A 24,266-nucleotide genomic window follows, 5' to 3' on the forward strand; every position below is an offset into this window, starting at 1 on the left:
GTGTTGTTGGTCTCAAACTTCATAGTAGATTTTCCCCATCTGTGAAAGTTACAACTCAAAAACTGCTATACTACTCCTAGCTATCATGATGGTTTTATTGTTTTTTTGTTTTGTTTTGTTTTGTTTTATTTTGTTTTGAGACAGGGTTTCTCTGTGTAGCTTTGCACCTTTCCTGGAACTCACTCTGTAGACCAGGCTGGCCTTGTCAAACTCACAGAGATCCACCTGCCTCTGCCTCCCGAGTGCTGGGATTAAAGGCATGTGCCACCACCACCCGGCTTATTGTTTTGTTTTTTAATCTTTTGTTTTTATTTTGGAGATTATAATATACTTACAACAGTTATCTGTTCCTTTTCCTCCCTTCAAACCCTCTCAGATGGCCGTTCTTACTCTCTTTCAAATTCACAGCTTCTTTTTTCACTAATTGCTATTGCATGCACACACATGTATGTATATGCACATATATTCTTAAATATAGACTGTTCGGTCACATAATGTTACTTGTATGTATGTTTTCAGGGTTAACTGTTTGGCACTGGACAACTAATTGGTATGCTCTTCCCTGGAGAAGACTATGGCTCCCTCTCCTAGCTTTCCCTGGTTGCCTATAGTTCTTTGTGAAGAGTTGAGGTGTCTTTGGCTTTTACTAGTTCATTTTGGCATGTCAATTGGTGCTATCCTTGTTCACTTCACGTTTGGGTAGTCATATTGGGGAGGGTTCCTTTGGAATAGTATTTTTCTTTTTGAAAATTCCATACATTAATACAATGTATTTTGTTCATATCTATCCACAACTACCTCCCTCTAGGTCCCTTTAGTGTTCCCCCTTCTCGCTCAACCTTTGTCTTTTTATTTTTATTGTTATTAAGAGCCGCCTTAGTTCAGTCAGTGGTGCTCGATGCACACATGGCTCTGTGGTCGTCCATTGGAGCATACTGTGTGCTCTTCAGATGCCACACGAGCACATGTGACTTTTAGAGCCATGCTGGCGCAGGGCACAGCCTCGACTCTACCGAGATGGAAATCCTCTGCCTTTTCTTTGGACTGATCCACAAAACTGGAGGAAAACCATCCACTAGACAAGGGTCCTAGATAAGGGCATTAAATCATATTTGACTATATATAAAATTAGCTACTGAATTTTTTTTAATGTTGGTGTTATGGATGAAATACAGGCCCTTGCACATGCTAAGTGCCTAGTAGATGGTTCTTTAGTTAAAGAAAACTATTCTAAAATATAAATGTGTTAGATCAATCAATATTCTTATTGAAGGAGAATATTAGAAACTTCTTTCAAACTCTTCTCTACTGCCATTTTAATCTAATTTTTAATCCTTTATTTTGAGTTTTTTAAAATAAAATTTTAATTAAAGTAGAATTAGCTCACTTTCCCCTCCCTTCCCTTTCCTCTGTCCAGCTCAGTGTAGATTATCCACAAGTAACATCAAATGCTACAATTGCCAAAAATACCCAGGTATTTTGTTAAAGTTGCTACATCTGTGATTCAGAGGCATTTGGAAGGGACCTAGGAATCTGTATTTCAGCCCACAACAGTGGTGCTTAGCAGTGCTTGAGATCCTCATCTGACGCTTGGTCTTTTGGTTGACTTCCTTTATTACAGGCTAGTCAGAAAGGCAAATGTCAACTTCAAAGCAGTCTGTGCACACAACACAATGTGTGTGTTTGAGGTTGTAAAACACTTGAAAATGCTGAGATAAGCACACTGGAGAGGGTCAAAGTAATATTATAATAAGTGTGTGATAAAGATTAACTTATTTTATTATTAAGGAGTGGAGAACATGCGCATTGTAGTATATTCCACTTACTAACATTTACCACTTGACTTGTTTAAAAAAGTTAAAATTTATCATCTCAGCTTCATTCAACTATATCAAACAAACCAGAAGTTATTCAGGAAACTTGTTAATATGAAGCTCATTTGCTCTGAATTGATTACACAATAGAGCCATAAAGATACAGGCTATTCTACTGAGAAAGAAAGAGGAAAGAGAAGGAGGGAAGAGGGGGTGTTTTACAGAAGAAAGGGTGGAGTGTTACATTTAATAGTCTTGTGTAATTTAGCAATATTTGCTGAGTACATTTGAGCTTCCTGTAGCTTTGAAGATAGGAAAATACCATAAACTGATTTTATGGCTGGCTTATCGCTTTTGGAACAACCTTGACAATACAGATGCTTGTGGGAAGGAGAGGGTGAGAAGCTAGGGCTAAAGGAACATTAACTTCAGAGTAATGCCGCTCTATAAAGCATATCTTTAACTGTGAATCACTGGGTGATTAATACCATTGTTATTAATGTTTAAAAATCACTAAACACTGCCTTGCTTTATGCATACAGAAATGAAGCAATGGAAGAGATATGTAAGTTAAAGGCAGAAGAAAACAGGTAGAAAGAAGTCTAGGTAGAAGAATGTGAGACAGCCAAGAAAGTGCTGGAAGGAGAGAGAAATCTAGCAAACATCTCAGAGCCAATTGTACATGGGAGTGTATATTAGCCAGCCACCCCATTGTCTATAATACAGATCAACAAAGCTATGCTTCATAACAGAAAGCAGACACTAAGGAGTTCATAAGTTTAGTTATGACTACTAGATAAGACAGGCTGTTGATCTAAGGCAAACTTTTACAAATAGCTACACGTGGAAATACTGGCAAAAGACTAAGTCCTGCTAGAAAGCAGAGGATATAAGAATTTTCATCAATTTTAAAGATCAAAGAATATACCGTCACTAGTACATACTTACCAAGTTTATAGCTGAAAACTCAAACTCAACAGTTGATATATTCTTTATCAGAACCAAGAAAAATATACAAATCAATGTTGTAGTATTTATCAACACTACAGGCTTGGGTCTGGGTGGGAAGATGGTTTGTGAATCATGCCGGATCCCCACATGAAAACTAGACATAGTACCTCAAGTGTCTGTAATCCAATGCTGCTCGCACTGGAAGATGAGAAGTAGAGTCAGGAGAACTGCCCGAGGCTCAGGAGCTCACAAGCCAGCTAGGCTGGCATATGCAGCAACAAAAACAAGAGAAACTCTGCCTCAAACATGGTACAAAGTGAAGCTCAGTCCCCAAGGTTGCCCTCTGACCCCCACACATTTGCCACCATATGCACACACTCACACACAGGAGAGCACAGACCTACAGCTATCATAGACATAAACACACAAACTAAATTCTTGTTTTATAACCACTTATTATATTGTGTGACCCTGTGAGTATAAATATAACTACTAATATGTGTGTACTTCTTTGGTGTATAAGTCTGTGTTTATATTCAGAATGGATAGCTCACGCATTCCTAAGAGAACTGAAAAGTACAGTGATTTAATGTGTGCGTGTGTGTTGAGGGGGTGGTCTCTAGGAAGAGAAGTGCTGGGATTCCTGAACTCCCCAACAGCTAGAGAATGGTATGAAAAGTGGATTTCACTGGCTTTTATAAAGGGAAACCAACCAACTGCAAACATTCCCTTCAAATGCCATATATTTAGACTCATTTAGTCACAAACTTCTGGGTAGCACATTTCAAAACCTCCTGAATTATCCTTAAAACTAGATTCAGGAAAAATTCTCTGGATAATTCTTACCTAATTGGCCTTGTAGACATTTAAGTAGTACTAATTCCTTATCTTCTCCTCTAGCTAGGCCCACCTCTAATGCTCAGGACAAATCTAATATTTCAAGTAGAATATCCTGTGTTACCTTGAATTTGTTCCTGCTCTGAATTTCCCCAAAATGTTTTCTGGTCCCTACCACTAAACCTCTTGTCACTCAGTCCTGAGAAGGGCTTCAAACCCACCACCTCTGAAGTTCCTATCTAACCTTTTGTCACTCAATACCTGACTACAGTTGACTTTTGTATCTACTAAAGTCTAAGTCGAGTAGAATTTAAATATCTAAAAGCAGAGACCCTTGTCTAAGTATGCCCTTAGTTCCTAGAATGATGTCTAAGTATGCCCTTAGTTCCTAGAATGATGCCACAAAGCTGCTCAGTAAATATTTTTAGATAAATATGAACTCCTTCAACTTCCCACTACAATCTTATATTTCACATGTAGTATCTTAGATTTGTTCTCTTAATTCTCCGAAGGAATTGGAGACCCATCACTTCCTGGGTCTCAGACTCAACATGCTCTATGGATTTGGTCTTCTTATTGTAAGTCATCTCTACTCTTCTGTACTGAGCGTTCGGTTACTCCTTCTCCTTGGACTGTCTCCTACTGCCACTCAGCCATGCTCATTTTCTTAATTATGAACTAGCTTCAATAATATTTACATGTTCAGTTATTTTAGATATTTTAAATATTCTGCTTGTAAGCCCTGCCCACTTTTTGCCCTTATTAAGTTGTATACATTGCAACAGAACTAACAAAATTAATAAGTTCTTATTCATCTTATTGGATCTTTCCAAAGGAGATGCCATTACTGAGTAATGTCTATTAAACATGCTCTGCTCTTTGCTTTCCCCAGCACTACATTCTTTTACGTTTATATTACTTTCTGTCCATTTATTGTGTTCTTTACCTTTAAGTCCCTTTCCCTTTGTTATTTCTTAAGTATTGATATTCTATCCTCATTAAATATTTTGTCAATATTTAATGTGTTGGTATCATCGTAGACTTCTGTGTCTTCATTCATAACCTACAGGCTGAGGACTCCCTTATGTCCATCTCTAACCAACAACCTCCCCAGCAAGGTCCCCTTCAAAGTTCCACATCACTTTCAGACTTCCATGAGGCACAATGCTTTCATCTTACCAACTTGTCTCCCCAAATAGTACCATCACCTACCTGGCTGCCCACGATAGAAGTTTGTCATGGAGAGGAGAGAGGAACAGGGAAGTATTGTGTAGCATGGTGGCTACAGTCAATACTACATCATATACTTGAATATAGCTCAATCAATAGATGTTCATTTTTTGGTGGTTTTTATTTGTTTTACTGTTTTTAACAAGCATCACTGTGTAGCCTTAGCTTGCCTGGAACTCACTACACAGACAAGGATGATCTTGAAACTGGAGAATCCTTTTGCCTCTGTGTCCTAGTAATGAGATTACAAGTGTGGTTGACGATGCCTGACCTAGAGAGTAGAACCTAAATGTTCTCACTACACAAATGCAAATGACAGCTATAGAATTGATAGATGCATTTCATATCACACTGTACATAGCATATACATATAAATTAAATGTGCAAATTATGCCTTAATACACTTTTAAAATTCTTTTTTAAACTATTTTAAAATGTAAAAACTTGGCACCATCTTGATTAATCCCACTTCCTTATCCCGTATATCAAATAGTGGCTACTGTACTCAGTTTTATAACAAGAAATGCTTTGCTTTCTCTTCCTCCTCCCTAGTAGGTCAACATTATTTGCCATTTGAATCATCAAAACCACCTTCCAAGTTATCAACCTGCCACCAGCTTTGCTGCCCACTGTATTCAGAGTATGGGTGTTCACACTATAGCTCAAAACATCTTTGTAAAAGGTACATCTGATGGTATCACCTTCTAATTTAAAACTCTTCTGTGAATCTCATGAACCTTACATAAAGTCCAAGTTCCTGAATGTAGCACATAAGGCTCTTCAGAATACAACTACCCTTTCCCAGTTCACCTCTCATCACACAGTCCTTCCTTTCCAGACCCCCATGCTTACTACACTACATACACATAGCTCTCCAAGTGGCCAAAGGGTCCATACTTATTTCGAGTTGTAGTGCAGTGACATACAACCGACTTGAGCTCCCTGGTACAATATCTTCTTTCGGTTCTCGGCCCTTGTCCATTCCTTTCCCTTTCAGAAATCGTCTTCTGCTTCTTCATTCAGCTCTCTCTTTGGATGTCACTTCCTTGGGGAAAACTTCCATGATCTTTTAGGCCACATTGTTACTTCCTTTACTTATGTAAAAATGCTAAGAAACATAGAATGTATTAACCTATGCTAGTCTTTAATTGCTCATCCTCTCTTCTAGAATAAAAAACTCTGAGAACAAGAAGTTTGTCTTGCTCATCAATGTAATTCCCAGAGTTTGGTGTAACTATTAGTTCAATGTTCATACTCATGTTTACTGAATGAATGTATGTAAATTTATCTATACATTTCTGTAGCCAAAATGTCACTATAGACAACTTCCTTGCTCTACCTGCAGACATCATCTGGGGTGCTTAGCTCAGTGTTGTGTTTAAGTAGGAACTCAACAAAAAGTTGCTGAGATCAATTTCTTTTTAATTCATCAATCTGAACCAAGAAGAGCTAAACAATATCATAAAAAATACTTACCCAACATTATGGAATTAATTCTAAACAATGACAATGGTGGTCCATTCTGCCTGTCTAGAGAAGACTTTGCACTCATTTTAGGAAACACAATGACTCCCTCCCTAGGAAAGCTTCTATGATCATCTCTATCTATAGAGTTGCAAGTCTGGTAAGATGTTGAAATCTTGCTGCAGATAGGAAATTTAGCCAGGGACTTCTGAGGGTCATCCTGGATCTAAAATTATATTTTAAAAACTTTTCTTGGTTTATAATGAAATTATTCACCACCCAAATATGGCAAATTCTGAATCTATATTCTTGCTCCTTTAAAAAGGTTGAAAACAGAAAATACATAAGGATTTCATAAAATGATTTTTATCTTTGGAAAATTTACTGTTTTAGTTAAATGTTCTGTTTTAAACATGAAGGCCAGGCTTAAAAGTCCTAATTTCACTATTTATTCATGGGGTAGTTTGTTCTCAGACAGTTGTAATTATGTTCATACACTACTGTTCTGTTGACCTGACCAAATCTCACTAGGAGTGGCAATCCCAGGGCTATTTTGGTTTTAGAGACGTAAGAACTCTGATTTGTTAACCTGATAATTACCGCCACTGTTGTGGTGGTAGTCCCGAAACTTTAGGCTTTTAGGACCTGAAGCCTAGTTTGCACTCTGAAATCAGTCCATTTCCACCCTGACTGCAAACTCTTGCTAAAGTTGTCACTAAATAAATCGGAAGTTCGTGTTAGTGCTTAGCACAGTGCTGCCATGTATGCTCTTTTCCTGGGTATTAGCTAGTATTTACTTCTTAAGTTCCAGGACTCAAATGAAGTGAAATAACAGTGAAGTCCATAAATCACTATGGCATTCCCATTTAGTTCTGGTTCAGTAGTTATATAAAGTAGTCCTGGCTTCACATTACAGTAAATAAGATCCAGTGTCCTCTAACCACCTACCAACAGAAAATTATAGGTAGTCGAGGGTACAGTCAATGTGATTTATTCTGGGTGAAAGGGACATAGTTCAATGTGTTCCAAATATCTGCTTTAGATATCTATTATGTCTGAGCTACTGCAAATGCTAAATCCTATGGCACCTTTATCTTTTCATTACTTCTAACTGTAGAGCTGTGAATTATCCTACTTTGGGAAATTGATATTCAAAGGTTAAGTCTCACCTTCTCATAGGTTAGTCTTGGCAGAGCCACCTGGAGACCCAGAGGTCAAATTCAAATTCAGTTAGTCATGTGGAATCTCTATGATGGAATTTATTTTTCAGAACAGCCTTGTTTCTCTGCTTCTTTCCCTCCCAGGTTTTTTCATTACTCCTTGTCAGTTTCTCTCCCAAGTTTCTTTTTTTAATATATATATACATTTGTGTGAATTCTTGGCAATTTCCTTCTTAGCATTTCCTCTAGCAAGTTAAATATGGAAGAGAAAAATATGCAGAGTTCATATTCTTCAGCTTACATAGTAAATATTTTTGCTGCAACTCTTATGTAATGGCTGTCATAGCAGATGCTTGCTTACTGGGGATCATTTTGTGGTTTCAAAAGCATCACAGTAATTTCATGAAAACTGATTATATATCCTAAACCCCTGACCTCCTTTGCAGTCTCCACCCCTTGTCCCCACCATACAGTATTATAAAAGTCAATTACTTCTCCAAACCCAGGTACTTTTATAAGAAAGTGAATCACTGAATCACTTATTACCCAAACACTGGCCTGTCTAGAATTCTCTTCTGTCAGTGGGGCTAAGTGAGGCTTATGATAAAAAGTGATATAGGAAGGTAGACAAGAGAACAGTGTAAGCTGTCTCTCTTGATATTAAAATAGGACTATAATTTCATAAGAACATGTAATTTGACTAGAGCTTAATTACACTGTTTTTTTTTTAAGCTAGCATAGTCTCTAGTGCTGGGCTCTGAAACTTTAAGCAACAAGGGAAATCCCTAAGGCCCATACGGGGAAATAAGAAATCATCAATGGACACAAGAATGTGGAATAGTATTTTACGAGTGACTCTTAATTCACCTACAAGTCCATTATACTATAATCTAGATTCAATTTGTTTTTATAAAGCAGGACATGGAGATTTTCCCAACGAGAGGATAAAAGTAAAAAATACCAACATAACTTATCCATTTGAGACTGCATGCTATAAATTATTCTATCAACACAGAACTACCACTGTGCCCTTCCCCATGATAAAGGCTTTAGCTGTCTTATCTGTGAATAATTTCCAACAACAAACTGAAATCAGAAAACTATGTGAAATATGTTGTGCATGCTTTGCCCTTCCAAACTCACACATGCCTGCATACTCCTATGACACTGAGCATCTTGACATACGTGGTACACTGAAGATCTTAGAGCTGAACAAAAACACAAACATGAGGAAGAGGATCGTCCATCCTCATCTCCAGTTCCAAACCTAGATGCAGTACATTAAGAAACAGGACAACTTCATCAGTCAAAATGAAAACAGGATCACGAATGTTTGGATTTGGCAAGAGGGACCACCCAGAGATTATGCTGAAGGATTCTTGTGTTGGCGCCAGCTGCTTAGCCATGGAGGACTCTGTAGGTATCCTGCGTTCCTGTGATCAACACTCCTACATGCCTAAAAAGTAAAATCTTCATAGGGATTATATACTATACTGAAGCTCTTTCTGAACACGACCAATGGTGTGAGTATTTCTAGAACAGACATAAACCTGGAAGCCTGAGGCACTGCAAATGAGGTACACCCCAGTGCTTCCCTCTATAGCAAGACAAGCACTTATTTCAAGTCCCCGGCAATTGTGTTATTTCATGGAACTGTCTGCTCAAGTTCTGAGACAGTGACATTCACAGAATGTTTTGTGAGCAAAACACAACATGCTACCTCAAACCAATCCCAAAACAGTCATCCAGTAAGAATTTCCTATTCTATCGGTGCACTAGGTAAAATAAATTAAAATAACATTTTTAGAGTTGACATGTCAAGCACTTTACTCTGTAGTTAAGATAACCAAAACATATGTGAAACATTCACATCAATATAACAGCACAGCATACACTTATTAGTTCATTGTAATACCACATTTGCCATTTTAAAGAGCAAGGTGATTTAAGAAAAACCCTGTGTGCCTTTGCTTTCACAAGGTAGCTAAAAACTTCTCAGTTGCAAAAAGCAATAGAATAGACAAGAAGGAACAATGGCTTAAGGATTCTTTAAAAATTTAAAAAAAAAATACTTAACTCAGAAAAAGAAGGGTAATTTGCAAATCAAAGGGACAAGCAAGAATAGCAGTGACCCCAGTGGACATGTTAACATAGAAGGGAAAAAGTTCAGGAGCCTCAACCCTCCACAAAGAACTACAGGCAACTAAGGAATGCTGAAGGCAGTCTTCCTAGGGAAGGGCGCAGCAATTGGTTATCCAACAACAAACGGTCAGCCCTGAACACATACTTACAAGTAACAGCATACGATGTGGACTGAACAGGTTATATATATTTAGGAATATATTTTTTTCCTTTTTTTAAAAAAAAATTATTTTATTTTACAATACTATTCAGTTCTACATAATAGCCACAGATACCCTTGTTCTCCCCCTCCCTGCCCCCCTCCCCTTCCCATTATTTTACATATATACGCAACAACAAAGAAAAAGAGGCCATGAATTTGAATGAGAGTAATGGTGGGAGGGGTACATAAGTGGTGTTCGGAGGGGAAAAAAGGGAAAGGGAAATGATATGATAAATAAGTCTCAAAAATAAATAAAAGATTTTTTAAAAAGACATAACATAGATAACCACTCAGAAACTAAATGGGACACATTAAAACAGTTAAAAGAATTCATGAGGGCTTGGAGGTATAACAAATATCATTATATCTAATGATAGAGGTAAAGCAAGGACCTGAATTCAACCTCTAGCATTGGAGGGAGGCAGGCAGATGGATAGTTTGCACGAAGTGCTTTATTTTTAATGAACTTTCTATGTACTAGAGGACTCTACAAATGCTATAGAATAGGCAATATTAGCTTCATATGGCAGAGATTTAAAAACTTAGTATAACTTTATGACCCAGCTTTGTACGATTTCGCAATACATGCTATTTCTTCCATACTAAACTTGATATAATATCCACCTTAATTCTGCCTGCCATCATCACAGAGCAACAAGGATAAACTTCAAAGTTCTTATAGCACTCTTGTACTTAATGTTCTCCAAGACAAAATTCTCGAGACTGGTATCCATGAGATTGCTCCCCATTCCATTCCTGCTCATTCACTCTCTTTAGTTTTTTTTTTTAATTTTTTTTTTATTATTTTACAATACTATTCAGTTCTACATAACAGCGACAGATTCCCTTGTTCTCCCCCTTCCTGCCCCCTACCCTTCCCCCCAGCCCACCCCCCATTCCCACCTCCTCCAGATCAAGGCCACCCCCGAGGACTGAGATCGACCTGATAGACTCAGTCCAGGTAGGTCCAGTCCCCTCCTCCCAGACTGAGCCAAGCATCCCTGTATAAGTCCCAGGTTTCAAACAGCTATCTCATGCAATGAGCCCAGGACCTGGTACCACTGCCTAGATGCCTCCCAAACAGATCAAGCCAATCAACTGTCTCACCTATTCAGAGGGCCTGATCCAGTTGGGGGCCCCTCAGCCTTTGGTTCATAGTTCATGTGTTTCCATTTGTTTGGCTATTTGTCCCTGTGCTTTATCCAACCTTGGTTTCAACAATTCTCGCTCATATAAACCCTCCTCTTTCTCACTAATTAGACACCCAGCGCTCCACCCGGGGGGGGGGGGGGCTAGCTGTGGATGTCTGCATCCAGATTCCTCAGTCCTTGAATGGGGTTTCTGGCACAACTATTAGGGTGTTTGGCCATCCCATCACCAGAGTAGGTCAGTCCTGGCTGTCTCTTGGACATTGCCAGCAGTCTTTTGTGGGGGTATCTTTGTGGATTTCTGTGGGCCTCTTTAGCTCTTTGTTTCTTCCTTTTCTCATGTGGTCTTCATTTACCATGGTCTCCTATTCCTTGTTCTCCCTCTCTGTTCTTGATCCAGGTGGGATCTCCCGCTCTCTTTTCCTCGACCCTCGCCGTTCATAGTTTTACTCTGGTTCTAGCAAGATGCTTATAATTCCCTGCACTAAGTGGTTTCATACCCTAAATTTCTGTTCAGTCTTTTATAATGTTATCTTTTTTACTTATTCTTTAAAATATCATCTCTTAGAGATGGGCTTTCTGGATTATCCAAGTAGGCACAAAGCCCACCATCAACTCAAACCCAACAACTGCAATATCACACAGAAATTGAAACCTTAAGTTTGTTTCCCCAAAATTTATCCTATTAATTCTTTGATGTGAGGAATGATTGAGCTTTCATTTGGTACCCACCATGCCCCTCCTAAAGTGAATAGTCAGTTTTTACTGTCAATTTGACACAACCTAGAATCATTGGGAAAAAGAAATCTCAACTGGGAGATTACCCAGACCAATTGGTCTGTGGATGTCTGTGGGCCCTTCTCTTGATTGCTAACTGGTGTAGGAGGGCCCAGCCCACTGTGGGCGGTGCCACTTCACGGCAGGTAGTCTAGGTTGTATAAGAAAGCAAGCTAGTATAATCCTGTTAACAAGACAAAGAGAAAATTGCATTCCTTCTTGGTTTCTGCTTCAGATTTCTGCCTTGAGTTCCTTACTCTAAATCCATTAGTGAGAGGCTGTGGAAGACCTGGAAATATAAGCACATAATCCCTTTCCTCCCCTAAGCTGCTTTTGGTCAAAATCATAGCATCAGAAATCAAATCAGGGCTGTCTGACATAAACGAACCACACGGATAATTTTTATGAATCTAAAAGAAACACAAAAAGCATGATTAATTCCAACTCTCACTGATACTTATTGAGAGAAGAACCAATGTGTCCACATTCCAAACCTTCAGGACTGCTATAGTTTTATTTCTTCCATAGATTCCCAAACTTTTACTGACTATGCCATGCAAGCCAAAAACCTGAAAATGTATTGTTATAATTTTTCCATGGCCAGTTTTGTTAATATCAAAATTCATATTTATTATTGTTTGGTTTCATGGTTCTTCTCTCCCTTATCCACTTTCTCTCTGTTGTGGTCACTTACTAATAACACTGGCTCTCAAAGCATTCCTCCTGTTTTACTCTGTAGTGGTATTGTTCGACACGTCAAAAGAAGCAAAACTAACTCAGTGCTTACTGAAAGGGCTTTGTGCCAAATGCTCTCTTGGGCACCTATCTCACTTAATCTTCCCAATAATCAGACCCAATTTTCCTACTGCTTAAATCCAGACTTTCTCTCTGCTTTTTCTGAAGCTCTAATGTTCCTAATAAAGAACCCTTCAGGTCACAAGCTTTTCTTGTGATCCTTAGAATTGTATAGATAATTACTTCATCAGGGATATTACCCTTTTCTCCATCTGGAGGCTGCTCTTCCTTAGGCAGACCCAGAGAGTCTCTGATTCTTCTTTTTAGTCCTAAAATATTAATTTTTCCATTTTCAACTAAATTCATATTGCTGCTTCTATCATTCCTGTTATACTGTATAAAACACAAAATGACTTCGTGGATGTTTTCTAGATAGACTCATTATTTCCACTTTAAAATTTCTTTAATGCTGTTAGTATATGCAAGGGGGAAAGGCCATTCACTAGCAGCACTGACTGAACTCAGAGGGTTACAAAAAGAGTACAGATGTGGTTGGGCAAAGTGGTTGGAGGGGGTATGAGAGAAGTTAAAGGGCATATAGTTTGGGGTGAATTAGAGAACAATACGTTGGATACTTGTATGAAATTCTCAATAAATAAAAAAATTAACTTTCATTAGATATGAAAGACTTAGTGAGTGATTCCCTTTATGAAAAATGTAAAACACAGGAGAATTTATGGAGATAGATTGTTGGTTGCTTAGAGTTGGCACACACATTAAAAAATAGAATTTGATTCTTAATGAGTAATGGAGTTTCTTTTAGAGATGCTGTAACAGTGGTCATCATGTACAACCCTGTGAATATACTAAAATACACTGAATCATACATTCTAAAATAATTTTAATATGGCCATACAAACAGAAGAACAATATGTTTTGCTTCTCCCTTTAGTATTTTTAACAGCTTTATTGATATATAATTTATATTTCATAATATAATAATAATAATCCTCCATTATTAATAAAGGGCATTCTACTATGAACCTTTTAAAATATACAGTCTTCTTCAACTAAATGACCTTCCAGTGTTCAGAATGTTGCAAATACTTGTCCCAAGGATGAGAGAATCACAGCTCTAAGTTTATTACCAGTAATATACATATGCTATATTTATTACCAGCAATATACATATACTACATTTGGGTTTTATATATTTTTGTAGATTGACTTTGGGGACTCAAATACCACCTGTAAAATCATTTCTTTGGGAAAATACATATTCAAAGACAAAACTAAAATCTAGATAGAAACTACCAGTCCCTCCACCCTGCCATCCCATAAATAAGCCAGGCAAGACCTATCACTCCATCCAGTTCCTGAACACAAAAGCTCACCTAGAATCAGACCTGGAAACAAACCTAAAATGTGCCAACCTCACAGTTATGAAAAAGGACTTTTGAAAAATCATGGCTATCTTTTTCAATGTTAACCCAATACTTTATAGGACAAACTCTCTTTTCACTGTGATCTCAGAGTGTACACAAAATACTACCATTGAATTCATGAAGAGTTTTGGCTTTTTTGTTTTAGCATGATCATCACTACCATATGACCCAGACTGGCCTAGAACTCATTATACAGCTAGATTGGATTCACCTCATGATCATGTTTCAGTCTCCTGAGTATAGGGATTGCAGGCATGAGGTACCACGTCCAGTGCATAAGGATTTTTTATTTTTACAAAACCCAAACATAATTTTTAAAAATAAACTATTATTTATGAATTTTCAAGCGGAGTCATGGGTTATATTCATTGGCCCTCCCACTATAGCTTACTCCTAGAGGAATCCTTAATATGTGTACATTAAAAGAACGGAGATCTAAACATGTGATTTGGTTAGTCTTAAGATTTGATGAGCATACTCAATGTAGTGATTTGAATGTGAAATATCCCCAGTGGGCTTAAGTGTTTGAACACCTCATCTCCAGTTGGTGGTACCACTGGCAAAGGTTATGCAACCCTTAAGAAGTGGAGCTTTGCTAGAGGAAGTGGGACAGGGAGGATTTATAGCCTAGACCCCAGTTCCTGTTCTTGTCTGCTTCCTGAATATGGAGACAATGTGACCAGCCATCTTCCTGTCCCTGCCACCCCTCTGTCATAATGAGCAGTACCTCCTGGAACAGTATAAGGTAAAACAAACCCTTCCTTTCTTGAGTTGCACTGTCAAAATATTTTGTTACAAAAAGAGAAAAGTAGCTAATACAATCAGCATTTTTTCATAAATTTGCTTACCTCCTGTAGTTGGCAAGCTTTAACGATGCTCTTATATCTGTACTCGTCATAGGAAACACCAAAGATGATATTTTCTTTAATAGTACCCGGCATAATCCAAGAAAATTGAGAGCAGAATGAAATTCTTCCACTGTGCCTAATTTTTCCCTCTGAAGCTTCCAGTTCTCCCAAAATCATCATCAGGAGTGATGTCTACAAATAAATATCATTGCTAAGTTGTTTGATCAAATTACTTAGTTTTTGCTCACCTCTAATTATTCTAATCTCAAGTCTCCCAATGTTTAAAGAGTCTATTAACTCATTACTATTAACTTAGTAACGATGTTTTCAGTACTTTGTGATCCAGGGAGTTTTCTAGGCACAAAAAATACAAAGGGGATGAAAGAGACAAAGGCAACGCAGAGTGAGAGTGAAAATGCTCCTTTCAGGATCAAGGTTCACAGAAAGAGTGAGACCCTCCTTAAGTCTGCTAGGAGAGGTTTGCAGGTAGGAGACCGGAAACAGTGAACATCTGCTGAGCGCTCCTGGCCTAGCTGCTGCCTGTATGCTCTAACTGTATGAGTGTGCTTATTCACCACAATAAATTAACACAGAGTCAGTGCTATCTTCCTCTTTTATACGGAGATTAGACTGAAAGAAAAAAAAACATATTCAGATAGACTTTCTTGATATTTATGACAACCTAAGGAATAAACTAAAAGAACTATCATTAAACAAAGGCTCATTGATATTATACTTCCATCTTAATGAGAATTTCCCCAGGCAAATAATTAAGTTTTCCCTTCCTATTATTACCAAGCAGCCGTCTCCCTGACCGAGTTGTGAGACTCCTGAGCAGAAGTGGACACAGATCTTCCTGTCTTCATAGCAGCTTGGGACTTGCCTGAGAGTTGATTACTGCTACATTCAACAAATTCATAATTCCAAAGCTATTTTTACACATATGTCATGTGATGATCTTAAGTACACGAACAATTCATTTTTAAAATTCTATGTAACACAGTAATCCTCTCCCAAGCAGGTAGTTTGGTGTAGGTCATCTGTGTCTTCTAGAACATCAGCTACATAGACTCCTGGGGTATCATTTTCTTTTAATACTGAAATTGCTATCAATTCCATATCAGAAAGTGAAGCAAAAATAACATTCTAAGGAACAAGCTTTTATTTAAAAGGCCCATGTCACATATGGGAAAACAATTGGAGAGAAAGACATACAGTAATTAGAAATTTTCTGTGGTATTTCATTTCCAAAATCTCAGATAAAACTATTCATAATACAGCTTTCCCTGTTTAAGATACAAATATAAAATAGATACAAAACTCTTATTTTCATTTCTATTTTAGGACAGCACTGCCCCATCCCTCCTTTCTTCTCTCCTCGGTTTTCCTCCCTTCCTTCCTCTATGTCCCAGAATAGAATTTAAAGGATTAATCAACACCTAAATGGCACTCTAACTGGAACAAGGATCTATTTTATAGGTCTCCACAGCAACTACTCATTGCCCAACATCATGAAGCATGTACTCACCTCACCTCAAAGTCCGTTCCTTTGGTCCTTTAAGGTGCTATCTAATTACTAAAGAACAAGCATCTACCAATATCTGTATGACAGATTATATCTGAAACATCATGATAAAGCCTCTTAATGGTAAAATTAGGTCTGGGGACAGTTTTCCCTTCTAGATTAGATTTCGTGAGCTGTGTCTCCAAAGGCTATACATTTATATAAGCCTAACAGGTTGTTCTTGGGACTGGGTGGGGAGCAGGAGAGCCACAGAATAACAGTTTCTTGACTATCTTTCCACTTGACATATTTTCATAATATATAATAAGCAAAATTGAGTCAATTCAACAAAAATCTGATATATACATACATATATACATATGTGTGTATGCATATATCAGACCTTGTGTCTACAGAGGTCAAATCTTAGCCATTATTTTCTTGGACCAACTCTGAAAATAAATCTATAGTAAAAAATGTTTAAAAGGATAGTTTTTTTAATCAATAGTTATTGAAAGTCCTCTATATGTATGTTATAGTTAAATTCTATACAAAATACAAACATATAAAAAGAGTCACAAGAAATAATGGGAAAAACCAAAACCCTGGAGGAAACTATTACTGAAGCAACTTCTAGTTTAAGAAAACACTACACTCAAATATTTCTATGTCTATATAAGAATTTCTCTGAAATAGTTCATATACTGAAAACTAGATAAAAAGGAGAAATGAATTCTAAATTAAATTCTTAATAATGAGAAATAAAAGGACAAAAAAAAAAAAAAGACTGTCCTAGCAAGATATAACACCAAGAGTGTACAACAGTGGCATCCTGGGGACAACCAACAGCTGCCTAACTGGACCTATGACAAACTAATTAAGAGAGAATTCATACCTAGTTCTGCAAACCTTACTAACTACCCACAGCTGGAGAGGTCATAGCCCTTAGACGAGATCCCACTACTGTCATTTCTGTAAGCTGCTATGATTTCTAACTGAGTTCTAGGTACTTACCCTTAGACCCACAGGTAAGTGTAGATCTCACCTCTTATCCAAGTCTCATCTTTTTGCAATGGATGGAAACTACTACAGAGATCTACTACAACTAGTCAAAATGCAGAAAATAACTGACCAAAGGGGTTTCAGCCTCAATTGATAAATCTAAAATGCAACCTCTATACTTAAGGCTCAGGACAAATTGTGGAAGCAGGGATGAAAGATCTAAGAGCCAGAAAACAGGAATGTCTGCTTCTAGAAAGTATCTTCTAGACATGAGACACTACATCTATGAAATATCCAAAATATTGTTACCTAAACAAGTCCTACATGATGACATTACCAGTTGACTGTAGATGCAGTGGTTCTCAACCTTCCTAATGCTGCAACCCTTTAATAACCCTCTGAGGGGTTGCGACCCACAGGTTGATAACCACTGCCCTAAATGAATGATTACAGGCAAACAAAAGTTGCTGAGAGGGAGATTCAATTTTCACTAAAAATGAGCTCTTTTATAGGTCATCCAATATCAAGTGATCAACTCTAAATACACGTGCATATAAGAAACACAAAGTGGGGGGTGGAGAGATGGCTCAGTGGTTAAGAGCACTGGCTATTCTTCCACAGGACTTGGGTTCAATTTCCAGCACCCACATGGCAGCTTACAAACTGCCTGTAACTTTACTTCCAGGGGATCTAACACCCTCACACAGACAAAACATCAATGAACATAAAATAAAAATAAATCATTTTAAAACATTAAAACATAAACACAAAATTGATCCAAGACAACATATATAATAATAATTACTGAAACTCAGGTCATGAATTGGAATGGGAATGAGGAGGGGTATTAGGAATGGGGTAAGGAAATGGGTATTAGGTAAATACAGTACTCACATACTACTTTCTCAAAACATTTAAAAAGACAGTACCTTTCCCGCTCCAGTAGATCCAGTAATAGCCAGCATCTCTCCTTTCTCTATATTAAAGTTGATGTTTTTCAACACTGGCTCTCCCAGAAAGCAAAGATGACCCAAACTGTGGTTGTTATCACCATTGGAAAGCTTTCTGTCAGCACCATTTAGTTGTACTTTCTCCAATAATTCTCCAAATCCCTATTTAGACACATCAGAAATAAAAATGTTTTCAGATATTTCACTAGATAGCTTTCTGTGCAGTCAGTTTAAGAGACACCTGGCACACAATCCATTACAAAGACACACACATGGTTAAATTACTTTATAATACACAATTATAAAGCACATGGTTTCTAGAGAGCATGGTTCAAAATATTTGAGAAGCGGATATATTTAATGAGGATACTCAATTTCCCTTTATCAGACCTTTGCTTACCATTAAATTAATTTCATACTATTAATGGCTAAAGTGTGTGTGTGTGTGTGTGTGTGTGTGTACCACGACTATAGGGAAGAAGAGAACATATACTCTTTTTCCTACAGACTTGGTACATAACATTAATTCAGCATAATATATGAGGCCGATTTCATAATCTTCCTTTTTTAAAACTGTAGACTCTAACTCAGAATGGATAAATGATCAGTCACAAGTAGTCCAGAGTCAAATTACAATGCAAAACTGATTTCTGTTCTGTCACACTGGTAGGTCTTTCCTTTAAGATTTTCTCAAAACATTTATTAATTATCACTGGCTACAAGTATGATGAAGTTGCTAGAAGACTTGAGGGAATTGATCTGTACAAGAGCATGTGTGGGGTGAAGAGGAATCCCCTTTAAAAAAACAGCTTGCTTCTCCACTGCCCATGGAAGCCCTGAGATATTGTCTTCAAAGCAAAATAAAGCATTAAATATTAATCATGAAGAAGCCTGTGTGTCTAGTTTTAAGGGAATCTATTTTTAGGTCTTCAACATCCAAAGAAACTCTTTCCTGAAGTTAACCTGCTACTTCTTATGAGCCACTGGCACCTCACAATTGTTCTTTCCTCATTTTATACATAAACAAGTATCCCCTCACTACCACACTCATCTTACTAATGTACACTCCAGCATGTGAAAAATCTCTTGAGACCCAAACAATGGCACTAAAAGGAATGATGATGTCTTGAAACAAGAGAGGCCCATAAAAGAAAAGGTAAAAATACTGAAGGAAGCAACATTGTATTTCACCTAGATTTCAAATGTAGAGATTTATATATTTCAAAAATAGTACCTCTGCATTAAAGACTACTTCTAAAATCCAACACTGGGAATTTGATTAGGAGGAGTTAGGAGGAAGAGTGGAAGGGAAGTGTATTATATACATGTATAAAATTCTCAAAATTAATAAAAGTACTATATTTTAAAGAGAAAGAAAGTTTAAAAGAATAGCTATAATGCCCCAAGTAGACACCACAGGGTAACAACTTTAAAAAAAAAAAAAAGTCAGGTGTTGTTTTTAGCAAAATCTCAATCATTCAATTTTACCAATAAAGACCCTGGTGCCATATGCTGGGGTGACAGGCTGCAAGTTCAGAGGGGCAGAGAAAGCACCCAGCTGACCTTTCTCCTCTGCTGATGTCACCAAAGCCCCCTTTTTTCCTACTGTCTCAACCAAGACTCACAAACTCAATGTCCCGCCTTCTACTTCCTGTGTGTCTGTCTATCCGTCCTCCTGTCTCCCTCTAGCCCTCCAGAACTTGATAGTCAGATTCTGTTCCTGAAGAATCTGCACATTTAATAGAACTTGGAGAAATTAAGCTGGTATTCACCCAGATGCTTCATCACTACTGAATAGTTTTCATAGTGTTGCAAGGTGTTATGTATACTACCACAGGAGGAAAGTAATCATCAGTCTTACTGACGTGCCTGTTGGTGCAATAATAGCACAAGTATCATGGTAGTAACTAACCACTTTCTGATTGGATTTAAAGTCTAATTCACAAGATGAAAACCAACCTTCACAAATAATGTAAAATGTGTGGTCTGCTTTTTCTTGATATCTACTTCCAATTATTTTCACATTCATTGAGCACACTGAAGTTTAATTATATTATAATGTATAAACTCTAAAAAGTTTTCTACTAGATGATTCAGCTTTTAGCTTAATCAATACTGTGAAAGAAATGCAGAGGGTCATTGTCTTTGCTCCTGTTATTTAAGATAAACTCCTGTAAGTGGGCCAATTAATATGTAAAATTCCTCCAGCCTTGTATGAGAGGTGTTGAGGGCACGAATAGGTAACACATGGGAAATACTTTTGTAGACATTAAAACAACAGTTTGCTCCTCTTCCTCCTTCTACTTTTGATCTTTTCTTTTTTCAGCTCTGGGAATTGAATCCAGCCCACTGTCCATGCTAAGCAAGTACTCAGCCGCTGAGTTACACCTCTACCCCTTTATTTGTATCCTTAAATAAGTAGCATTATGCAGTGTGAGGACTTGGAAATGGCTCTGGGGTCTGAGAACCAAGACTGATATTTTAGCTCTGCCCTAGGTATTTGAGCAACTTCCTTAGTTAAAGTTGAGGCCTCAAGCCTCAACTGCCTAATATGTAAATATAAATTTTATCTAATCAAAGTATGATATGCAACTCACCCTAGACTTGCCTCTCAGGTGCTGTCATCCAAGGAGGTGGAGAATATGCTGGAACAAGTGGGACAGTAAAGCTTGGGGAATGATTAATATGAAGTGTATGAGGAGCATGCAAGGTATTTGGAATAGCGTGCATGAAATTCAGGATTGAAACAAGGACCAGAGATTTGCATTTGCACATCATCAGTTCACTGATGTTGAACCTGAGGGAGCTCACCCACACCACAGAGAGTCAAATGCTGGAAGCTGCTCATGGGGACTCAATGGCTCATAAACACTGAGTGACAGGCAGAGGAGACTTGAAAGTCATGATCAGAGAAGTTAATCTTCACTGAGGAACCGCTACATGAAAAGTGTACTAATGGGCAATCCATGTAAATCATCTCCGTAGGATGAAGACACTAGGGGCTTGACAACTTGAGAGTAATATGATTTGGACTACATGGAAAGTGAATTACAGAGACAACATTCAAACCTAGTATTGAAGCCTATCATCTTCCTGGCCTGTTATATGAAATCAGTTAAATGACTTTAAAGAAATAAAGGGGCCTTTATGTTGCATTTATGATCCTTGTTTCTCACTTTTCACTTTTATAAAACAGAAAAACCCTTCCTTATAGCTCTATCAGTTATAGTATCATTTGAATCTTATATTTTATTGAGTAGAAATGTAGATGCATGAAAAGCAAAAAGTTCAATTGTTTATATATTTAAAAAATCAACAACGTTTAGAAATTCTCACCTCTTCCCAGAATGCTGTTACATTCTCCATGATCACACCTGTGGTCATTAAGTTATACTCCAATATCTTATATTCTTGATACTGCAGGAAATCCTAGTCAATGAAGAGTGTAAAAGCTTTTAATCATAGAATTGGAATAACAAGAATGCATTGTTCTGTCTTCGTACACTCTAATACTGCACTGTCTTAAATTATAAATTAGTTAATAAAATAACTTTATAATTGTCCTAAAGTTAATGTACCAAACAATAGGATTCATCATAGTAAAAATATACTCTTTAGATATATTAATTTATGAAACTAGTTTTATATATTAGATATTAGTGCACAGTTGCTTCTTTCTTATATTATTATATGAAATATTAATCTCTAATGGAACCCTAACAATTACTCACTCATGTCTCAGTTCAAGGCTAGTACAAAGGAAAAGAACCACAAATTGTGCTTGTTTTTTAAACAATCTCTTTACAAGCCATGTACTATCACCACTTCTCTAGATGAGGGAAAGTATAAGGATTTCATAGAGCTGCTTTGAAGTGTTCTAAGAAAGGGCTCCGTCAGTGACTCCCACACATTCTTCATAGGGAAAGGGGAGCATAGGACTTAAATCTGTGCACCTTCACTGGTCCCTGCCTGCTCTCTTTTCTCTCTTTCCTCCTTCCCACCCGTTTTTCCTCTTTCCGGTGTTTTTTGTGTTACTGTGTAGTTTTATTCTCACGTCTCTTTTTTATCTCTCTGCCCTCCTCTCCCTCTTTCTTCTCATCCTTTCACCCACCTATGATGACATCAGCAGAAAAATAAGATTAACTACAGAGCTATTATGATCTTAAGTATCACTACTTTATCTAGTCACACACTCGGTTCATCTAATCTTGGGGTACAACGGGTGAAAAGAAGGGACTGAGATTGGGATGAGCTGGACCAGGCAGACACCCTTCAATGGCAGCTGCCACAGCCATGGGGACACAAATTACTAGACAATCTCAATTTGTCAGAAGACACTCAACACATGTACGTGTATATATATACATGTACGCCGTGCATAAGGGTACACATGGTCTCTCTCTACTTCTAATCACTAGCAACTAATTCAAATTTTCAAAGGCAAACAGAACAGATATAGAAGCTAAAATTACATGTTGCCACCACTTGCAATATCAGACCTAGGTAAATAATGGGAGGACCGCTTTCTAACCAGTTCACGCACCATCCTACGTTTTATCTGTCATAATGATTACTTTCTGTGTTAAATACTTATATATTTTAAAGTATAATGAGACATTTTCTCACAAGCTTACTCAGTTTTCTCTGAAGAAACTACTACTTATCACCTCAAAACTTGAGGACTTTTCATCACTAGCAGCTATCTTGGAGTACAAAATGCCATTTGCAGCCATCACACTATCCAGGAAAATGCTAGAGAGTTTAAGGTAGGCATTCCAGGATTAGCAGAAACATTTTATAACTTCCTGATGAAGTCTATTTTTCAATGTTTCTGGATATTTACAAGCTCCCTAGAACTGATCTATTCACTGGTTACTTGGGTGGGATTTTCAAATTACAGAAACAATTGTTGCAAATTTCTTTGATTTACAAAATCTCATAGGATTTCACTAGACTTTCATTGTAAGGATTCATGAGACTATGTATGAAAATGAAGAGAGGACATCTTATCCATTAATAAATCCAAAACCAAGAAATTCATGTTTGAGTGTTCTCCCACTATACTAATTCTACAATGTTTCAAAATCATAGAAGGATGCAGTCATGGAAATTACCTGTACTTTCCTTATCATCCCAACAGAATCATACCAGGTCTGCACAGCAGTGGGGAACTGTCGTGTGACTGCCATCCGCAGGACGATGCAGAATGAAATGGTTGTGAATATTTTTCGGAGGATGATTCCGTTGATGACTGTATAGGGAAGCACAGATAAAAAGACTACAAAGAACCCTGAGAAGAAGAAGGCAGAGCTAGTCAAGAACCTCATATAGGCTGCCTTCCGAGTCAGCTTCAGTTCCACCCTGTGAAAAATGGAAGATGGGAGATGTTATTTCCTTTTTAAACATCAGGCGTCATAGAATATAAAATCTGAACATACAGATTACAGTTTGGGCAAGTTATAAAACCTCTCTTGGCCTCAATTAGCTTATGTGACTATTAACGAATATATCACCTTTTTTTAACTGAATACTTGTTAACACTGCTGTAAAACAATTAAGAACTTCAATTACTATCATAATTAAATTTTTAAATATATTATTAACATTAATTTAAATTGTACTCAGTAAATTTCAACTTTATCTTATTTTTACATCTTTAGTAACTTCATTACTAAAATGTGAAATAGTGTGTGGAATGTTACAATGTTACAAGCTTTATGAACAAAACAATGATTTTGTGGTTCTCCAACAAATTCTTAACATTGTCAAGACTCCAGCTTGGTTTTAAATAACTCTGACAATGGCATGAGGAGAGGTTCTCAGATGCTGACATGGATACAAAGCACCTAAGGACATGTTATTGGGCACTCTCCTCTCCAAGCCGTATCTGCTGATGCTGAGATGCTGCACTGGTTTACCAGAAGCTACTCTAGTCAAAGAAGCCAGGTCATTCTATTGTAGGCGGTTCTTCAAGACCAGGGACTAGCCACATCCCTCCTCTTCCCTCTCATTTCAGTGTGATTCAGCTGCAGTCACGCCTTAGCACAGGTGCAGTCC

At 37.5% G+C, this 24,266-nt stretch overlaps 1 protein-coding gene across 3 annotated transcripts in view; it reads right to left on the bottom strand.

The window, feature by feature from the left end:
* Cftr (CF transmembrane conductance regulator) overlaps positions 1 to 24,266 on the bottom strand; it is a 149,763-nt gene that overhangs the window by 66,642 nt on the left and 58,855 nt on the right. For all 3 annotated transcript variants that reach the window (XR_013049668.1, XM_076566170.1, XM_006991234.4), the window contains 4 exons: positions 23,324 to 23,570; positions 21,546 to 21,638; positions 18,189 to 18,371; positions 14,754 to 14,945 (listed from right to left, as the gene is read on the bottom strand). Coding sequence is in view for 2 of the 3 variants with exons in the window: in XM_076566170.1 (XP_076422285.1) it covers positions 14,754 to 14,945; positions 18,189 to 18,371; positions 21,546 to 21,638; positions 23,324 to 23,570 (715 nt within the window). In the remaining variant the exon portion in view is untranslated. The remainder of the gene's footprint in view (positions 1 to 14,753; positions 14,946 to 18,188; positions 18,372 to 21,545; positions 21,639 to 23,323; positions 23,571 to 24,266) is intronic.

Source organism: Peromyscus maniculatus, chromosome 3, assembly GCF_049852395.1.
Source record: "Peromyscus maniculatus bairdii isolate BWxNUB_F1_BW_parent chromosome 3, HU_Pman_BW_mat_3.1, whole genome shotgun sequence".
Lineage (NCBI taxonomy): Eukaryota > Metazoa > Chordata > Mammalia > Rodentia > Cricetidae > Peromyscus > Peromyscus maniculatus.